We start from the raw sequence: 21,819 nt of genomic DNA, 5'->3' as shown, positions 1-21,819 counted from the left end.
GAGGATTGGCAGATGTTAGAACAGGGCTGATCTTCCTCACCCAAAAACAAACAAAAAAAAACCTGAGGGGGTAGTGGGAATTTGTAGCCAGTTGGTCAGGACTAGGGGAGGCCTGGGAACCCTGGAGATTGCAGCTGGTGACTGAGGTGAGGGCAGCATTGTGCAGGACTATGCCCTTAACCTGTAAAATCTGACCTATCGCTAGGTAGTGTCAGAATTGCACTACACATGGGAAAAGCACTAAATACCAGAGAGAAGCAGAAAGAAGACAAGGTGAACAGACATCAGAAGTGAAAGTCAGAATTAGGAATAATCACTGTAGCAGTCACCTATGAAGTCAAAAATGGGGGAACAAAAAAAGTATCAAAGGCAAAAGAGAAAAATTAGAGATGATAGTGGAAGAATTGATAGGGACAACAGAAGTGGGGTTAGGGAGTTAGGATGGCACGCAACATGTATACTTAATAGTCTGGGGAGTCACTCATTCACTTAACTATTTAATTACCTGTTACATGTAAGGCACAGCGCCAGGTACTAAGGATACTGTGCTGAATAAGAAAAACATGGCCCCCACTCTCATGGAGTTTACATTCTAGAGGGGAATATAAATATTAAATAGTTACACAATTAATTGTATAACTGTTATTGTGATACATGCTACAAAGGATAAGCATATAGTTGAAGAAGGGCTTAATAAACAGATACACAGATCAGTAATAAGTTAAATCTACAGTCCTAAGACCTACACACTTCATCTCTATTTGCAAATATATTAAACACAATATTTTACATAGTACCAAGGAAGAACAGAATAATGTACATTTTAAAGGGGCTTCATCAATAACAAAAACTTCAGATTAAATACTTAGCTTATCTTCCACTAAAAACAGAACATTCCTAGTAGGTACCTGATATTTAAACATATCCCATATTTGTTTCTCAAATTTAGGTTCACCTTAACATTCAGTTATAACTCCTACCCAAATTTTAAAGTCATATGCTTCCTCTAAACTAACAAGAATATTCCAGAGCACACAAAAAATAAATAACCAACAAATCACCAGATAACACCCTAACTTTTGGGCAAAAAGGACTTCAGATACATATTTCATCAAGATAGAGAGGTCAATTTCTTTCTACTAAATGTTACTAATGATCAGTTTTGAAATTTTTATAAAAGATAGATTAATTTTGAAGTTGTTTTTAATATAAAATTCCCTAAAAACTCTTTCCAAACAGCAGTCAACTGGACAACCAGAGTTTCTTACCTGTAGTCATCTAACTGTACCAAAAACCGTACAATATCATGATGAGCTTTCAGGACAAGCAGCTCGGTGTAGGGGTTCTGGGTCTGTTCTTCACCTATTGTCTGCAAAGGAGATTTCTTGTATTGGGGAAAAGAGAGAGAGAGAAAGAGACAAAATGATTTATGATAAAAGACCATATTGGAATAAAACTGCATGGTATACATCTAAGAACACAAGATTTAAAAAGCTATAATTATATCATGTTCTAACACTACATGTTATGTCCCCTAGTATCAACTACCTACCAATTTAACATAAAACATTTACCTTACCATGAATCCACACCATAAATTTTAGTATTTTCAAGTCACAATAAATTTACAAAAAGGGTAAATTTTATTTTATGGAAATTATACCTCAGTAAACTTGACCTAAAAAATTAATAGGCCAATCCAAGTCTTTATTTTAGAATGGGTGTTTCTCAATTAGAACTTGGCAGAAACAAAACAGCAGGTCAAAGGGGTAAAATGTAATACAGACCAAAACAGTGCCTAGCCCATTACAGGCACTCAATACATGTTTGTTGAATGAATAAAGAAAGGAATGAAATCATTTAGAGTCAACAAATCAACTTTGGACAATAATATTGATGAAGATAACTGCTAACACTTACAGAGTATTAGGTGGCAGCCCATATGCCAGACACTGTGCAAAGCACACAGGGCATATAACTCACTCCACAGCTCTGAAGGTGGGTCTTATTAACCCCATTACTGTAGTCAAACCCAGCACTATTTCATGGTAAAACCTTTGTTCTTAACCTCTAAACTGCAGTTTCTCAAACCTCACACTCCTGTCATTTTGGACCAGATAACTCTTTGCTGTGGAGGGCTGTCCTGTGCACTGTAGGATGTTCACCAGCATCTCTGTTTCTACACACCAGATGCCAGCAGAAATCCACCCTATCAACCCCCAAAACGTGACAATCAAAAATGTCTCCAGACATTGCCCAGTGTCCCCTAAGGGGCAAAATCATTCCAACAGAGAAACTGTGCTGAAATTAGAAGCCTGGATAAATAGCTCCTGCATAAATTAGGAAAAAGCATTGGTTCTGATAGCGTACAAACTCACAGCAGTTATACAACTGAAGTACTTTTACATGAAGAAATGTACAACTTAACATGCATGAATGTTTTCCAAAAATATTCACCCCCAAAGCAGTAAAATTTTATTTATCCCATCTCCCTTCTCACAGTGGCTCTGATGAGAAAAGCAAAAGTGAGAAACCTGAAAACTGTATACACTTCCCCCAAATGAAAGCTTGCCAGGCACGGCCGAATTAGTTATTCTAATTCTATGACTAATCAAATAATCGAGTTAATACAGAATTCTCATATATACCATATACAGACAACTCAATTTTCCACAATTCTTCCATAATCTTTAGGATTTCAGCCTATCTGAAATAAGCCTAATTTGAAATTAAAAATACCTTTTTTAAAAATAGACAATAAGCCTCAAGTGCAAAGATATGGGGAAGCTAAAACTGAGAAGTAAGGCTGCTGACTCACAACGATCCAAGTTTTTTATTTTTAACAATCAAAACAAATATTTCCTATGAGAAACAAAAGGAAATTCAACACAAATTCTATTGTTGAGTGGCATATAAAATAAATTCCAGACCTCAACACTTTTAAGGCTCCAAAATTATTTTATTTGCAACATTTCAAATGTAAATCTCATTAGTCTATTCAATTACTCAGGCCCGTGAAGAATGCGCGACTATGGAACTAAAAATAGCAGTGAACTAGAAAACCATTTTCTTGACTTGGAAGAAAATTATTAACTTTATAAAAAATTAAATCTTTTTTTGTTCTTAGATAAATAATCAAATTAATTATATATTCCCTGAGCAAGCACCGCTTGATGCTGGGAAGTGACACCAATTCAAATAAAGCAAAACTGGAAAGTTGCAGCCACCGCTGGTTCCTACCAAGTCAGACACTCTCTAAACCGGCGTGAGGCTGCGCTAAGGAGGGAGCAGACCAGCTGAGCGCCCTCGAGCCGCCGCTGGACCACCTCGGCCTCGGGGCCCTCCCTCCCGAACAGGACATGCGAGTCTCGGGGTCTCGGGCGCCGGGAGCGGGGGCTGCGCAGGGGCCCCACCCCGAGCCCGGCGGAGACGGAGGCCGCAGCTCGGCCTCTGCGGGGGCGGGCAGGGTCCCCGGGTTACCTCGGCCAGTCCCTGCGGCTCTCGGCCGCCCCCCATCAGCCATCGCAACATCCGGGCAGCGGCTGGGCTCGCCGCGCCCAGGCCCAGTCGGCCCGACCTCCGCGCCGGGCTCGGCCCCTCCCGCCTCCCGGGCAGCAGCGCGACGAGGACGCTACTGCTTGCCGCCCCAGGTTTGCCCACAGAAGACGGAGGGTTTTTGTCCCCTAAGCGCTGCCGTACCCAGCCACAGAGGCTTGGGGTAGCCGCCAGGGCAGTAGCAGCCGAAAGCTAGCGAGCACGCGCGGGGGTGTCGCCTACTCTGCGCTGAGCTTGGGTAGCTCGAGCGGCCCCTGGTGGACGCGCCTAGCGCAGCACCTGGAGCTTGGCGAGCAAGCACGTGCCAATCGTCACCTCCCTCTTAGGTGGCTTTTGCATCCTTCACTTGGCTAGAGGACCAGGAGACCTCCACCGGGTGTCCTAAAGAGCTGGCTGCATCCGGAGTAATCCAGTGGCACGTACGTACACCAGAATAAATCTGGCCAACATTTATTGTGTGCTGTGGTACAGGTACTGTGCTGAGGCTTTACATAAATCCTCACAGTAACTCTATAGTCCCTATTTTATAAAGAAACTGAAGCTGTGAAAGATTAGGTAGTTGGTTGAAGGCTAACAGCTAGGAAGTGGCTACACTGAGATGGGAACCCAATCTCCAAGCTCCAGAACTAGTGCTTTTGACTGTATGCTATACTGTCTAACCCAGAATCTCCCTAAAGAATAGGAGGCACTTCACATCCTCTATTTTTTTTGTTTTTTAGAGTGGGAAATTTTTTTTATTGGGGTCACAATAGTTTATAACATGGTGAAATTTCAGTTGTACATTATTATTTGTCAGTCACCATATAAACGCGCCCCTTCACCCCTTGTGCCCACCCCCCAACCTCCTTCCCCCTGGTAACCACCACACTGCTCTCTCTGTCCGTGTGTTAGTTTATCTTCCACATATGAGTGAAATCATATGATTTTTTACTTTCCCTGTCTGGCTTATTTTGCTCAACATAATATCCCCCAGGTCCATCCGTGTTGTTGCAAATGGGACGATTTTTTTTTTTTTATGGCTGAGGAGCATTGCATTATATATATTATGTACTACATATTCTTTATCCAATCATCAGTCCATGGAGGCTTGGGTTGCTTCCACTTCTTGGCTATAGTGAATAATGCTGCAATAAACATAGGGGTGCATAAGCCTCTGTTGATTTCAAGTTCTTTGGATAAATATCCAGTAGTAGGATAGCTGAGTCATATGGTATTTCTATTTTTAATTTTTTGAGGAATCTCCATACTGTTTTCCATAGAAGCTGTACCAGTTTGCAGTCCCACCAGCAGTGTATGAGGGTTCCCTTTTCTCCACAACCTCTTCAACATTTATTTTTTTGTGTGAGAAAGATTGGCTCTGAGCTAACATCCATTGCCAATGCTCCTCTTTTTGCTGAGGAAGATTAGCGCTGAGCTAACATCTGTGCCCATCTTCCTTTATTTTGTATATGGGACGCCTCCACGGTATGGCTTGATGAGAGGTTTGTAGGTCTGCACCCAGGATCCGAACCTGAGAACCCCAGGCTGCCTAAGAGCAGCACGCAAACTTAACCACTATGCCACGGGGCTGGCCCCAACATTTGTTATTTTTTGTCTTGGTGATTATAGCCATTCTAATGGGTGTAAGGTGATATCTTAGTGTAGTTTTGATTTGTATTTCCCTGATGATTAGTGATGTTGAACATCTTATCATATGCCTATTGGCCATCTGTATATCTTCCTTGGAAAAATGACTGTTCATATCCTCTGCCCATTTTTTGATCGGGTTGTTTGTTTTTTTATTGTTCAGTTGTGTGAGTGCCTTATATATTATGGAGATTAACCCATTGTCGCATATATAATTTGCAAATATTTTCTCTCTGCTGGTGGGTTGTCTTTTCATTTTGATCCTGGTTTCCTTTGCCTTGCAGAAGCTCTTTAGTCTGATGAAGTCCCACTTGTTTATTTTTTCTTTTGTTTCCCTTGTGCGGGGAGACATGGAATTCGAAAAGATCCCTCTGAGACTGATGTCAAAGAGTGTACTGCCTATATTTTCTTCCAGGAGTTTTATAGTTTCAGGTCTTACCTTCAAGTCTTTGATCCATTTTGAGTTAATTTTTGTGTATGGCAAAAGATAATGGTGTACTTTCATTCTTTTGCATGTGGCTGTCCAGTTTTCCCAACACCATTTATTGAAGAGACTTTCCTTTCTCCATTGTATGCTCTTAGCTCCTCTGTTGAAGATTAGCTGTCCATAGATGTGTGGTTTTATTTCTGGGCTTTCAATTCTGTTCCATTTGTCTGTGTGTCTGTTTTTGTACCAGTACCATGCTGTTTTGATTGTTATAGCTTTGTAGTATATTTTGAAGTTATAAAATATACAACAAAGAATATACTTTTGTTGCCCCATATGAATTTTAGGATTCTTTTTCCGAGAAGAATGTCATTGGGATTCTGATTGGGATTGAATTGAATCTGAGGATTGCTTTAGGTAGTATGGACATTTTAACTATGTTTATTCTTCCAATCCAGTGCATGGGATATCTTTCCATTTCTTTATGTCATCATCGATTTCTTTCAATCATGTCTTATAGTTTTCATTGTATAGGTCTTTCACCTCCTTGGTTAAATTTATTCCTAGATATTTTATTCTTTTTGTTGCAGTTGTAAATGAGATTGTCTTCTTGAGTTCTCTTGATGTTAGTTCGTTATTAGAGTATAGAAATGCAACTGATTTTTGTAAGTTGATTTTGTACCCTGCAACTTTGCTGCAGTTGTTGATTATTTCTAATAGTTCTCTGATGGATTCTTTAGGGTTTTCTATATATAAAATCATCTCATCTGCAAACAGTGAGAGTTTCACTTCTTCATTGCCTATTTGGATTCCTTTTATTCCTTTTTCTTGCCTAATTGCTCTGGCCAAAACCTCCAGTACTAAGTTGAATAAGAGTGGCAAGAGTGGGCACCCTTGTCTTATTCCTGTTCTCAGAGGGATGGCTTTCAGTTTTTCCCCATTGAGTATGATGTTGGCTGTGGGTTTGTCATATATGGTCTTTATTATGTTGAGGTACTTTCCCTCTATACCCATTTTGTTGAGAGTTTCTATCATAAATGGATGTTGGATCTTGTCAAATGCTTTCTCTGCACCTATTCAAATGATTGTGTGGTTTTTATTCCTCATTTTGTTAATGTGGTGTATCACATTGATTGATTTGCAGATGTTGAACCATCCTTGTGTCCCTGGTATAAATCCCATTTGATCATGGTGTATGATCTTTTTAATGTATCGCTGTATTCAGTTTGCCAATATTTTGTTGAGGATTTTTGCATCTCTGTTCATCAGTGATATTGGCCTGTAATTTTCCTTCTTTGTATTGTCCTTGTCTGGCTTTGGTATCAGGGTGATGTTGGCCTCATAGAAGATATTAGGAAGTGTTCCATCTTCCTCTATTTTTTGGAATAGTTTGAGAAGGATAGGTATTAAATCTTCTTTGAATGTTTGGTAAAATTCTCTGGAGAAGCCATCTGGTCCTGGACTTTTATTTTTTGGGAGGTTTTTGATTACTGTTTCAGTCTCTTTACTTGTCTATTCAGATTCTCTGTTTCTTCTTGGTTCAGTTTTGGGAGGTGGTATGAGTCTAAGAATTTATCCATTTCTTCTAGATTGTCTAATTTGTTGGCATATAGTTTTTCATAGTATTCTCTTATAATCCTTTGTATTTCTGTGGTATCTGTTGTAATTTCTCCTGTTTCATTTCTAATTTTATTTATTTGAGCCTTCTCTCTTTTTTTCTTAGTGAGGCTGGCTAAGGGTTTGTCAATTTTGTTTATCTTCTCAAAGAACAAGGTCTTTGTTTCATTGATCCTTTCTACTGTTTTTGTTGTTGTTGTTGTTTCAATTTCATGTATTTCTGCTCTAATTTTTATTGTTTCCCTCCTTTGGCTGACTTTGGGCTTTGTTTGTTCTTCTTTTTCTAATTCTGTTAGGTGTAGTTTAAGATTGCTTATTTGAGATTTTTCTTGTTTGTTAACGTGGGCATGTATTGCTATGAATTTCTCTCTTAGGACCACTTTTGCTGCTTCCTATATGAGTTGTATGGTGTATTTTCACTTTCATTTGTCTCCAGATATTTTTTTATTTCTCCTTTAATTTCTTCAATGATGTGTCAGTTGTTCAGTAGCATGTTGTGTAGTCTCCACATGTTTGTCACTTTCCCAGTTTTTTTTCTTGTAGTTGATTTCTAGATTCATAGCATTATGGTCAGAAAAGATGCTTGTTATGATTTCAATCTTCTTAAATTTATGGAGGCTTGCCTTGTTTCCCAACATATGGTCTATCCTTCAGAATGTTCCATGCACGCTTGAGAAGAATGTGTATTCTGCTGTGTTTGGATGGAGTGTTCTATATATATCTATTAAGTCCATCTGGTCTAATTTTTCATTTAAGTCCACTATTTCCTTATTGACTTTCTGTCTGGATGATCTATCCATTGATATAAGTGGGGCGTTAAGATCTCCTACTATTATTGTGTTGTTGTTAATGTCTCCTTTTAGGTTTGTTAATAGTTGCTTTACGTACTTTGGTGCTCCTGTGTTGGATGCATATATATATTTATAAGTGATATGTCTTCTTGTTGGAGTGTCCCTTTTATCATTGTATATTGCCCCTCTTTGTCTCTCATTAGCTGTTTTATCTTGAAGTCTACTTTGTCTGATATAAGTATTGCAACACCTGCTTTCTTCTGTTTGCCATTAGCTTGGCATATTGTCTTCCATCCCTTCACTCTGAGCCTGCATTTGTCTTTAGAGCTGAGATGTGTTTCCTGGAGGTAGCATATTGTTGGGTCTTGTTTTTTAATCCATCCCACTACTCTGTGTCATTTGACTGGAGAATTCATTCCATTTACATTTAGAGTGATTATTGATATATGAGGGCTTAATGCTGCTATTTTATTGCTCATTTTCTGGTTCTTCTGCATTTCCTTTGTTTCTTGTCCCATGTGTTTTGGACTACCAATTCAGTTGGGTAGTTCTCTATGATGGTTTTCTTAGTTTTCTCTTTATTTATCCTACGTGTCTCTGTTCTGATTATTTGTTTAGTGGTTACCATGAGGTTTATATAAAAAATCTCATAGATGAGATAGTCCATTTTCTGATAGCCTCTTGTTTCCTTATACTAAGTGGATTCCATCCCTTTCCTCTTCCCCTTCTAAGTTATTATTGTCACAACTTATTCCATCTTGTGTTGTGGGTTTGTGGCTAAAATGACGAAATTATATTTATTTTTGGTGTTTTCCTTCCTTTTATCTTTGATGTTAAATTGTTTGCTAACTTGTTCTGATAGAGAGCTGCAATTTTTCTGATTTTGTCTACCTATTTTTCTCCTTGCTCAAGGCTTTGTATCCCCTTTGTTTTTGTTTTTTTTCAGGTATGAGGGCCTTTTTGAGCATTTCTTGTAGTGGGGGTCTTGTGGCAATGAACTCCCTTAGCTTTTGTTTATCTGGGAGTTTTTATTTCTCCATCCTATCTGAAGTATATTTTTGCTGGATAGAGTATTCTTGACTGAAAGTTTTTGTATGTCAGAATTTTGAATATATCATTCCACTCTCTCCTAAGCTCTAAGGTTTCTGCTGAGAAATCCACTGAAAGCCTGATGGAAGTTCCTTTGTACATTATTTTCTTCTGCCTTGCTGCCCTTAATATTTTTTCTTTGTCATTGACTTTTGCCAGCTTTACTACTATATGCCTTGGAGAGGATCTTTTTTTGTGTGTGTGAGAGGAAGATCAGCCCTGAGCTAACATCCATGCTAATCCTCCTCTTTTTGCTGAGGAAGACCGGCTCTGAGCTAACATCTATTGCCAATCCTCCTCCTTTTTTTTTTTATTCCCCAAAGCCCCAGTAGATAGTTGTATGTCATAGTTGCATGTCCTTCTAGTTGCTGTATGTGGGAAGCGGCCTCATCATGGCCGGAAAAGTGGTGCGTCGGTGTGTGGGATCCGAACCCGGGCCGCCAGTAGCAGAGCACGCACACTTAACCGCTAAGCCATGGGGCTGGCCCTGGAGAGGGTCTTTTTATGTTGATATAGTTAGGAGATATATTGGCTTCGTTCACTTGTTTTTCCAGCTCCTTCCCCAGGTTTGGGAAGTTCTCAGCTATTATTTCTTTGAACAAACTCTCTGCTACTTTTCCCATCTCTTCTCCCTCTGGAATAGCTATAATCCTTATGTTGCATTTCCTAATTGAGTCAGATATTTCTTGGAGAATTTCTTCATTTCTTTTAAGTCTTAGTTCTCTCTCCTCCACCATCTGCAGCATTTCTGCATTCCTATCCTCTAGATTGCTAATTCTATCCCCCATATTATCAGCTTTGTTATTTAAAGACTCCAGATTTTTCTTTATCTCCTCCATTGTTTTTCCTCTCCAATATTTCTGATTGGTTTTTCTTTATAGTTTAATCTCTTTTGTGAAGACACCCCTGATTTCATTGAACTATCTGTATCTTCTTGTAACTCATTGAGCTTTTTTATGATCACTATTTTGAATACTCCATTGTTTAGATTATAAATTTCTGTGCCTTCAGGATTGATTTCTCGGTGCTTGTCATTTTCCTCCTAGTCTGGAGATTTAATATATTTTTTCACACTATTTGACAGTGTGGATTTGTGTCTCTGCATAGTGATAGTATCTGGTTGCAGCTTCCACCTGCTGTCACTGGGTGGGGGTGGGGTCAAGAGCTGTGTATTCTGAGCCCGCCGCAATCCGCAGGCACTCTGGCCGACCGGCTGTGCTGGAGCCCCAGGCTGGGGGAGGGGCGCTTTCTTTCACCTGCCCCATCCCAGGGCCTTCTCGCTCTTCCCTTGCTATCTGCGCTCCTGGGGTGCTAGCTTGATGAAGACACCCCCAAAACACTTCAGTCATCTCCATGTGGGCGTTTCCCACCAGCTGTTAGGGAACTTGGAGAACGATGGTGTTCCCTTGGAGGGCAGCCCCTCCCCCCATCTCTGAGAGCGGCGCAGTCCCAGGGTCACTGCCATTCAGGAGGGAGAGAAGCTCTCCTTACCTCCTTCCATTTCCTCTGGGGGGTCCAGCACCTCCACCTTCAGACATATGGCTGCGTGAGTCTCTCAGACGTCTTCTGTGTTGCGTGAATGTCCTCTGTTGGTATGAATGTCCTTTTTGTTGTATCTTTTTTTTTTTAGTGTAAAATATTTTGCTTTTATTTATTTTTTTTTATAAATTTTTTGTTTATTGCAGTAACATTGGTTTATAACATTGCAAAAATTTCAGGTGTACATCATTGTACTTCAATTTCTGCATGGACTACATCATGTTCACCACCAAAATACTAATTACAACCCATCACCACACATGTACCAAATTATCCCTTTCACCCTCCTCCCTCCCCCCTTCCCCTCTGGTAACCACCAATCCAATCTCTGTCCCTATGTGTTTGTTTATTGTTGTTATTATCTACTACTTAATGAAGGAAATCATACGGTATTTGACCTTCTCCCTCTGACTTATTTCACTTTGCATTATACCCTCAATGTCCATCCATGTTGTCACAAATGGCTGGATTTCATCGTTTCTTATGGCTGAGTAGTATTCCATTGTGTATATATACCACATCTTCTTTATCCATTCGTCCCTTGATGGGCACTTAGGTTGCTTCCAAGTCTTGGCTATTGTGAATAATGCTGCAATGAACACAGGGGTGCATGTACCTTTGCAAATTGGTGTTTTCAAGTTCTTTGGATAAATACCCAACAGTGGAATAGCTGGATCATATGGTAGTTCTATCCTTGATTTTTTGAGGAATCTCCATACTGTTTTCCATAGTGGCTGCACCAGTTTGCACTCCCACCAGCAGTGTATGAGAGTTCCCTTCTCTCCACATCCTCTCCAACACATATTGTTTCCTGTCTTGTTAATTATAGCCATTCTGATGGGCGTGAGGTGATATCTCATTGTGGTTTTGATTTGCAGTTCCGTGATGGTTAGTGATTTTGAACATCTTTTCATGTGTCTGTTGGCCATGTGTATATCTTCTTTGGAGAAATGTCTGTTCAGGTCTTTTGCCCATTTTTTAATTGGATTGTTAGTTTTTTTGTTGTTGAGATGCATGAGTTCTTTATATATTTTGGAGATTAAGCCCTTATCAGATGTATGGTTTGCAAATATCTTCTCCCAATTGTTAGGTTGTCTTTTCGTTTTGTTGATGGTTTCCTTTGCTATGCAGAAGCTTTTTAGTTTGATGTAGTCCCATTTGTTTATTTTTTCTATTGTTTCTCTTGCCCGGTCAGATGTGGTGTTTGAAAAGATGTTGCTAAGACCGATGTGGAAGAGCGTACTGCCTATGTTTTCTTCTAGAAGTCTCATAGTTTCAGGTCTTACATTCAAGTCTTTAATCCATTTGGAGTTAATTTTTGTGCATGGTGTAAGGTAAGGGTCTACTTTCATTTTTTTACATGTGGCTATCCAGTTTTCCCAACACCATTTGTTGAAGAGACTTTCTTTTCCCCATTGTATGTTCTTGGCTCCTTTGTCAAAGATTAGCTGTCCATAGATGTGTGGGTTTATTTCTGGGCTTTCAATTCTATTCCATTGATCTGTGTGTCTGTTTTTGTGCCAGTACCATGCTGTTTTGGTTACTATAGCTTTGTAGTATATGTTGAAATCAGGGAGTGTGATACCTCCAGCTTTGTTCTTTTTTCTCAGGATTCCTTTAGCTATTCGGGGTCTTTTGTTGTTCCATATAAATTTTAGGATTCTTTGTTCTATTTCTGTGAAAAATGTTGTTGGAACTTTGATAGGGATTGCATTGAATCTATAGATTGCTTTAGGAAGTATGGACATCTTAACTATGTTAATTCTTCCAATCCAAGAGCACGGAATATCTTTCCATTTCTTTGTGTCTTCTTCAATTTCTTTCAGCAATGTTTTATAGTTTTCGGTGTACAGATCTTTCACCTCTTTGGTTAAGTTTATTCCTAGGTATTTTATTCTTTTTGTTGCAATTGTAAATGGGATGGTATTCTGAATTTCTCTTTCTGCTACTTCGTTGTTAGTGTACAGAAATGCAACTGATTTTTGTATGTTGATTTTGTATCCTGCAACTTTACCATATTCGTTTATTACTTTTAAAGTTTTCTGGTGGATTCTTTAGGGTTTTCTATATATAAAATCATGTCATCTGCAAATAGTGACAGTTTCACTTCTTCCTTTCCAATTTGGATCCCTTTTATTTCTTTCTCTTGCCTGATTGCTCTGGCTAGGACCTCCAATACTATGTTAAATAGGAGTGGTGACAGTGGGCATCCTTGTCTGGTTCCTGTTCTTAGAGGGATAGCTTTCAGTTTTTCACCATTGAGGATGATATTAGCTGTGGGTTTCTCATATATGGTCTTTATTATGTTGAGGTACTTTCCTTCTATACCCATTTTATTCAGAGTTTTTATCATAAATGGATGCTGTATCTTGTCAAATGCTTTCTCTGCATCTGAGATGATCATGTGATTTTTGTTCTTCATTTTATTAATGTGGTGTATTACGTTGATTGATTTGCGAATGTTAAACCATCCCTGCACACCTAGAATAAATCCCACTTGATCATGGTGTATAATCTTTTTAACGTATTGTTGTATGCGATTTGCTAGTATTTTGTTGAGGATTTTTGCATCGATGTTCATCAGTGATATTGGCCTGTAATTTTCTTTTTTTGTGTTGTCCTTGTCTGGTTTTGGTATCAGGGTAATGTCAGCTTCGTAGAATGAGTTAGGGAGCTTCCCCCTCTCCTCAATTTTTTGGAAGAGTTTGAGAAGGACAGGTATTAAGTCTTCTTTGAATGTTTGGTAGAATTCACCAGGGAAGCCGTCTGGTCCTGGACTTTTATTTTTGGGGAGGTTTTTGATTACTGTTTCGATCTCCTTACTGGTGATTGGTCTATTCAAATTCTCTACTTCTTCTTGATCCAGTTTTGGAAGGTTGTATGATTCTAAGAATTTATCCATTTCTTCCAGATTGTCGAATTGGTTGGCATATAGCTTTTCATAGTATTCTCTTATAATCTTTTGTATTTCTGAGGTGTCTGTTGTAACCTCTCCTCTTTCATTTCTGATTTTACTTATTTGTGCCTTCTCTCTTTTTTTCTTGGTGAGTCTAGCTAAAGGTTTGTCTATTTTGTTGATCTTTTCAAAGAACCAGCTCTTGGTTTTATTAATTTTTTCTATTGTTTTTGGTCTCTATTTCATTTATTTCTGCTCTGATTTTTATTACTTCCCTTTTTCTACTGATTTTGGGCTTTGTTTGTTCTTCTTTTTCCAGTTCCTTTAGGTGCATTGTTAGATTGTTTATTTGAGATTTTTCTTGTTTGTTGAGATAGGCCTGTATCGCTATAAACTTCCCTCTTAGAACCGCTTTTGCTGTATCCCATAAATTCTGGCATGTCGCATTTTCATTTTCATTTGTCTCCAGGTATTTTTTGATTTCTTCTTTGATTTCTTCGTTAACCCAGTCGTTGTTCAGTAGCATTTTGTTTAATCTCCATGTATTTGTGGCTTTTCTGATTTTCTTCCTATGGTTGATTTCTAGTTTCATACCGTTGTGGTCAGAAAAGATGCTTGGTATTATTTCAATCTTCTTAAATTTATGGAGACTTGTTTTGTGGCCTAATATGTGATCAATCCTGGAGAATGTTCCATGTGCATTTGAAAAGAACGTGTATTCTTTGGTTTTTGGATGGAATGCTCTGTATATATCTACTAGGTCCATCTGTTCTAGTGTGTCGTTTAAGGCCAATGTTTCCTTATTGATCTTCTGTTTGGATGATCTATCCGTTGGTGTAAGTGGAGTGTTAAAGTCTCCTACTATTATTGTGTTACTGTCTATTTCTGTTTTTATGTCTGTTAATAATTGCTTTATATATTTAGGTGCACCTACATTGGGTGCGTAGATATTTACAAGTGTTATATCCTCTTGTTGGATTGTTCCCTTGATCATTATGTAATGCCCTTCTTTGTCTCTTTTTACAGTTTTTGTTTTAAAGTCTATTTTGTCTGATATGAGTACTGCTACCCCAGCTTTCTTTTCATTGCCATTTGCGTGGAGTATCTTTTTCCATCCCTTCACTTGCAGTTTGTGAGTGTCTCTAGGTCTGAAGTGTGTCTCTTGTATGCAGCATATATATGGGTCTTGTTTTTTTATCCAGTCAGCCACCCTATGCCTTTTAATTGGAGCATTTAGTCCATTGACGTTTAAAGTAGCTATTGATAAGTATGTACTTACTGCCATTTTTTAACTTTTTTTTTTTTTCTCAGTGTTTTAGTAGTCCTTCTCTGTTCCTTACTTCTTCTATACAGAATTGATGGTCTCTTTAGTTTGACCTGTGTCTGAAAGCTGTACTCTTTAACTCCCCTCCTCCCTCCTTTTATGTTTTTGATATCATATCTAACCTCTTTTTTGTGCATTTGTATCCATTACGTTCTAATCATGGAAATAGATAATTTTTCCTATTTTTGGTCTTCTCTTTTCCCCTTAAATCAGTCCCTTTAACATTTCTTGTAGCACTGGTTTCTTGGTGACAAACTCCTTTAATTTTTGCTTATCTGGGAAAATTTTGATCTCTCCTTCCATTTTGAATGATAACCTTGCTGGGTAGAGTATCCTTGGCTGTAAGTTTTTTCCTTTTAGCACTTTAAATATATCATGCCATTCTCTTCTAGCCTGTAAGGTTTCTGCTGAGAAGTCAGCTGATAGCCTTATGGGGTTTCCTTTGTATGTAACTTGACATTCTCTTGCGGCTTTTAGGATTCTCTCTTTATCTTTAATTCTGGACACTTTGATTATGATGTGTCTTGGTGTGGGCCTCTTTGGGTTTATCTTGTTTGGGGCTCTCTGTGCTTCCTGTACCTGGATGTCTGTTTCCTTCCTTAGGTTAGGGAAGTTTTCAGCTACTATTTCTTGAAATAGATTCTCTGCCCCCTTGTCTTGCTCTTCTCCTTCCGGGACACCTATAACACGGATGTTAGTGCGCTTGATGTTGTCCCAGAGGTCCCTTAGACTGTCCTCACTCTTTTTAATTCTTTTCTCTTTTACCTGTTCACCTTGGGTAATTTCTTCTAGTCTTTCTTCCAGCTCACAGATCCGTTCTTCTGTATCCTCTACTCTGCTTTTGAGTCCCTCTAATGAATTTTTCATTTCCAGTATTGTATTCTTCATTTCTGATTGGTTCTTTTTTATATCTTCCATTTCTTTATTGACATTCTCACTGAGTTCATCTATTCTTCTCCCCAGATCAGTGAGCATCCTTAACACTCTTAGTTTGAACTCTCTGTCAGGTAGGTTGCTCATTTCTGTTTCACTTAGTTCCTTTTCTGGGGTTTTGTCCTGTTCCCTTACTTGGAATGTATTCTTTTGCCTCCTCATTTTGCCTCTTTCCCTGTGCTTGTGTCTACGTATTAGGTAGGTCAGCTACGGCTCCTGCTCTTGGATAGGTGACCTTATGTAAGTGATGCCTTAGGAGGCTTCCAGTGTGCTTCCCTCAGTTCTCAATGTTCCAGGGGTGGCCCCTATGTGGGCTACGTGTGTCCTTCTATTGTGGCCTGTTAGCTCTCCCTATAGGCGCCCAGGGAGGCTGAGTTATGCTCCTGGCCAGCTGTTGTAATGCTCAGCTGCTTGTAGTTGTTGTGGGCCCTTCAGTCTCTTTATCAGGTGTGGGGAGCCCCAGCACAGTTGGCTGTAAGTTCTAATACCACATTTGTGTTGCAGTATTTCTATTAAGTGAGTAGGCCCCCAGCGTGGCAGGTTGTTAGGCTCAGGGCCTTACAATTGCTGTAAGCCTCTAGCCTATTAGGTCTCTTGTCAGCTCTCTGAGGATTGCAGCTGGGTGGGGCTGGCCTCAGGCACAGGAGCACCCAATTGTTTCAGGCTTTGGAAGGTGGGGCAAACCTCCTATGTAGGTCTTTGAGAAGCACAAGTCTTCTGCAGCTGACAAGCCCTGTTGCCCACAGGTCCACACACACAGTCAACACAGTCCTGCCCCGTGTGAGCGCCCCGACCTCCCCAAGCGGACCCAGTCTCTCCACGCCGGGAGCCCCACACACTCCGCCACCACCCCACACTCTCCACCCGCTCCTTGTGCACACCCTGCCCGCTCAAGTCAGCTCAGTTGCCAGGCTGCAGAGAATCCAGTCACCAATCTATGCAGGCCCACACGTTGCCTGAGGGCTTGTTGTTGGGTGGGGCCAGTCTCTAGGGTGGGCTGCCTGCCCTGGCTGAGCTGGATTAAATCAGTGCTCTAGCAGGTGGGGCAGATCCTGGGCTAGCAGGCCCCAGGGAGAACTCCAATGGCGTCTGTGTCAGCACACTCACACCAGGCCACAACAATGGCCGCCGCCAATGTCCCAGTCCCTGGAGAGGTCTCACCCCTCACCGAGATGCACTCAGGGCCTATTAGGTGAGTCTCTTGTCACCAAAGCACTGTGCACCTTTCTTTCTGGTGATTTTAGGATGCTTTCTGGAACGGGTGAGTTTGTGCGCGGGCCCTTTAAGAGCCAGTTTTAGTTTCTTTGTGAACCAGGTTTTCTGGAGGTGCTCCCCAATGCTTTAGTAGCAGGCAAAGTCAGATATTATGCCGGTGGTGTCGATTGTGCTGGGTCCACAAAATGCCCACAGCGGGGGCGCTCCCCGGCTCAGGACCCCGCACCTCCAGGGAGGGCTGCGTACCTGTGAGCTGCTCCCGGCGGCCGTGAAGCTGGCGGCTTGTGAAGGCGGAGTTTTTCCTCTCCAGAAGGGAGTCTCTGCCTCTTCTACCTCAGTTAGGATTGTCCGTTGTTGCAGGAGTTCCTCTTATCCAGTTTTCAGTTCTGTCTCGGGGTAATTTTTCCACGAGTAGTTGTAAATTGGCTGTGTCCACGGGAGGAGGTGAGTTCAGAGTCTGCCTACGCTGCCATCTTGACTCCACGCCCTTTTTGTTGTATCTTAGTGGGGAGAGTCTAAGGGGAGAGCTCACTCTCCCATGATGCTGATGTCACCTCTCCATATCCTCTATTTTGACTACTAGATTTTCTTAGTTAGTCAAAGGGCTGTGGTTTTCTACTCTGGCTGCATATCAGAATTACCCAGGTAGCTTTTGGAAAATATATATTCCCGGCTTCCACCCCAGACTTATTAAGACAATCCTATGGTTAGAACATAGGAATCAGGGTTTAGGGAAAGTTCCTCAGGTGATTCTGATGAGCATCAAGGTTTGAGAATCACTGGTCTGGGGACTACATACACACAGAATGAATAGTGCAGCTATTTGAGGATCGGATTTTGCAGGATACAAAATCATCATGCAAAAATCAATTGTATTTCTATACACTAACAACAAACTATCTGAAAAAGAAAATCCCACCTATAGTAGAATAAAAAACAATATAAAATACTTAGGAATAAAATGAACTAAGGAGGTGAAAGATCTGTAAACTGAAAACTATATACTATTGATGAAACTATAACTATAAACTATTGATGAAAGAAATTGAAGACACAAATGGAAAGATATCCCATGTTCACAGATTGAAAGAATTAATATTGTTAAAATGTACATACTACCTAAACCCATCTATAGATTCAATGCAATCCCTATCAAAATTCAAATGACATTTTTCACGGAAATAGAAAAAAACAATCTTAACATTCATATGGAACCACAAAAGACCCCAAATAGCCAAAGCAATCCTAAGAAAGAAGAACGAAGCTGCAGGCATCACACTTCTTTATTTCAAATTATATTAGAAAGCTATATTCATCAAAGCAGCATGGTACTAGCATAAAAACAGACACGTAGACCAATGCAACAGAATCAAGAGCCCAGAAGTAAACCCTCATATATAAGGTCAACTACTATTTGACAAGGGAGCCAAGAATACTCAGTGGGGAAAAGACAGTCTCTTCGATAAATGGTGTTGGGAAAATTGCATAACCACATGCAGAAGAATGAAATTCAACCCCTATCTAATACAATTCACAAAAATTAACTCAAAATGGATCGAAGTCTTAAACATAAGATCTAAAATCAGAAAATTCCTAGAAAAAAACATAGGGAGAAAGCTCCTTGTCGTTTGTCTTGGCAACAGTTTTTTTGGATATGACACCAAAAGTACAAGCAACAAAAGCAAAAATAAACAAGTGGGACTACATCAGACTAAAAAGCTTCTGCTCAACCAAAGAAACTATCAACAAAATAAAAAGGCAATCTATGGAATGGGAGAAAATATTTGCAAACCATATATCTGATAAGGGGTTAATATCCAAAATATATACGGAACTCATACAATTCAATAGCAAAAAAAACAAGTAATCTAATTTAAAAGTGGGCAGAGGACCTGAATAGACATTTCTCTAAAGAAGACATACAAATGGCCAACAGGTACGTGAAAAGATGCTCAACATCACTAATCATCAGGGAAACACAAATTAAAACCACGATGAGGGGCCAGCCCTGTGGCATAGGGGTTGAGGTTCAGTGTGCTCCGCTTTGGCGGGCCAGGTGAGCAGGTTCAGATCCCAGGTGCAGACCTACACTACTTGTCAGCCATGCTGTTGCAGCGACCCACATACAAAGTGGAGGAGGACTGGCACGGCTGTTAGCTCAGGGCTAATCTTCCTCAAGCAAAAAAAAAAATAAGGGTAGGGGGGAGATTGTCAACAAATGTTAGCTCAGGGTGAATCTTCCTCAGCAAAAAAAAAAAAAACCACAATGAGATATCACCTCACACCTGTTAGAATGGCTATTATCAAAAAGTCAAGATATCACAAGCATTGGTGAGGATGTGGAAAAAAGGGGACCTTTGTACACTGTTGGTGGGAATGTAAATTGGTACAGCCACTATGGAAAATAGTATGGAGGTTCCTTAAAAAATTAAAAAGAGAGCTACCACATGATCCAGGAATCCCATTTCAAGGTATATATCCAAAAGAAATGAAATCACTATATTGAAGAGATATCTGCACCCTGATGTTCACTGCAGCCAAGACATGGAAACAACCTGTGTCCATTGACAGACGACTGCACAAAGAAATGTGGTATATTTATACACACAAACATATATACAATGGAATGTTAGCCATGATAAAGGAGGAAATACTGCCTTTTGCATCAACATGGAAAGGACATTGAGGGCGTTATGCTAAGTGAAATAAGTCAGACAGAGAAAGACAAATACTATATGATCTCACTTATACATGGAATTTTTAAAAGCTGAAGTCATAAAAACAGACAGTAGAATGGTGGTTGCCAGGGGCTGGGGGAAATGGGGAGATGTTGGTCAAAGGGTACAAAGTTCCAGTTATAAGATGAATAAATTCTGGGGATCTAATGTGCAGCATGGTGACTATAGGTAATATGTAGTTGAAAGTTGCTAAGAGTGTAGATCTTACATGTTCTCATCACACACAAAAAAATGGTAACTATGTTAGGCGATGGTTGTGTTAACTAAACTTATTGTGGTAATCATTTTGCAATATATACAGGTATCAAATGATCACATTGTATGCCTTAAACTTAAACAATGTTATATGTCAATTATATCTCAATAAAGCTGGGGAAAAAAAGAAAAAGAAAAATCATCGTCATCAAAGTGTGGTAAGGTAAAAAAAGTTAATTTGCATTTTGTAGATGTAAAACCACGTACATATGTAAAGTCAAATTGTACTAAGGGCTTACAATGAAAAACAGAAAAACAGACTGCCCCACCCATTCCCAGCCCCGGTGCTAATCCCAAAGGTAACACTTTCAAGTTGTAGCTGCTTCTTTTTCAATTTACTTCCATATTTCTGAAAATATGCATATCCTGCCGTCTCTTGCTATCTCTCATACTTATTCTCTTCATGTCATCATTTTGAGATCTTCAATTTCTTGTGTTAGATGAGGACTAACACTGAATGTAAACCTTCCCCATGAAGCTTTCACATTAAATCTTCCTCACCTCACCACCTTACCTGTATTACCAATGCTCCTTTTCACCATCCTCTCAATATAAGTATAACAAATTTTTGGTTAAGTCAATATTCAGTGTTTATAGCCTTATGGCTATAACATCAGATGGTAAATGTTTACTATTGAGTCAAATAGAGTAGAAGGATTTTATTTCATTTTTATTATGTAACTAGGTGGGGATCTCTTTATATTTATCCTACTTGGAGTTTATTAATCTTCTTGGATGTGTACATTAATATTTTTCATTGAATTTGGGAAACTTTCAGCCATTTCTTTAAATATTTTTTTCTTTCTTCTCTTCTTTCTCTTTCTTTCTTCTCATCCTTCTGCTACTCCTATTACATGTATGTTGGTGTGCTTAATGTGCCTCTCATTTCTCTAAGGTTCTGTTCATTTTTCTTCATTCTTTTTTCTCTGTTCTTTGCTTTTCACAATCTCTATCAACCTATCCTCAAGTTTGCTGATTCTTTTTTCTGACAGTTCAAATCTGTTGAGCTTCTCTAGTGAATTTTTCATTTTGATTATTTTACTTTTCAAGTCCGAAGTTTCCTTTTGGTTCTTTTTTATAATTTATATCTCTTTATCGGTACTCTCTATTTGATGAGACATTGTCATCATAGAATCTTTTACTTCTTTAAGGATGGTTGCCTTTAGTTCTTTGAACACATTTATAGTGTTCAAAAAAACATATTTTGAACTCTTTGTCTGTTAAATCCCATATCCGAGACCCCTCACAGGTAGTTTCTGTTGCCTCCTTTTTCTTCCTGTATATGGGTCATACTTCCTGTTTCTTTGCATGTGCCATGATTTTTCTGTTGAAAACTGGACTTTGTAGGTAAGATATTATATCAACATTGGATATTTATTTCCCTTCCTCTCTGGTGCTTGTTTTTGTTGCTGTTTACTTGTGTATTTATTTAGTGGCTTGGCTGAACTAAATCACTAAACTAATAGACTAGTGGGTAAACTAATAGACTAGTGGTCTATTCCTACACACACACACACTTCACACAGTCTTCTGTTACACACACACACTGTGAAGACTCTTCTGTTGCCCTTCAGAGGGCACAGCCTTGGGTATGGGACAGTCACTACGGAATGCCTGGTTTTAGCAGGGCTCTCTTTGCCTCTTTCCTTGATCTTTCTTTTAAGCCTTCTGCCCCTTTTGGTATTATACCCAGCTGTTAGTCCCCACTAATTGTTGCCTGATTGTTTTTGACAATGTCCTAGGGGATAAATTGCTCCACAGTCTGATGCAATAAAATTCAGGCATGTATAGTTTTTGAGGCCAGTGCTTGAGAT

At 39.5% G+C, this 21,819-nt stretch overlaps 1 protein-coding gene and 1 long non-coding RNA gene across 3 annotated transcripts in view; one reads left to right on the top strand and one right to left on the bottom strand.

Moving 5' to 3' along the window:
• Positions 1-3,706, bottom strand: part of WDR41 (WD repeat domain 41) — a 43,901-nt gene extending 40,195 nt beyond the window's left edge. Inside the window, exons 1-2 of the mRNA XM_004420434.3 lie at positions 3,481-3,706; positions 1,269-1,384 (exon numbers count right to left, since the gene is read on the bottom strand). Of these exons, the coding sequence (XP_004420491.2) occupies positions 1,269-1,384; positions 3,481-3,531 (167 nt within the window). The 5' untranslated portion in view covers positions 3,532-3,706. The remainder of the gene's footprint in view (positions 1-1,268; positions 1,385-3,480) is intronic.
• Positions 3,707-16,864: 13,158 nt separating this feature from the next.
• LOC147917358 (uncharacterized) overlaps positions 16,865-21,819 on the top strand; it is a 53,860-nt gene continuing 48,905 nt past the window's right edge. For both annotated transcript variants that reach the window (XR_015552042.1, XR_015552041.1), the window contains exon 1: positions 16,865-16,989. This is a non-coding gene — a long non-coding RNA (uncharacterized LOC147917358). The remainder of the gene's footprint in view (positions 16,990-21,819) is intronic.

Source organism: Ceratotherium simum, chromosome 4, assembly GCF_057802395.1.
Source record: "Ceratotherium simum simum isolate JZ-2026a chromosome 4, ASM5780239v1, whole genome shotgun sequence".
Classification (NCBI taxonomy): domain Eukaryota; kingdom Metazoa; phylum Chordata; class Mammalia; order Perissodactyla; family Rhinocerotidae; genus Ceratotherium; species Ceratotherium simum.
This window is presented reverse-complemented; position numbering and strand designations above follow the sequence as displayed.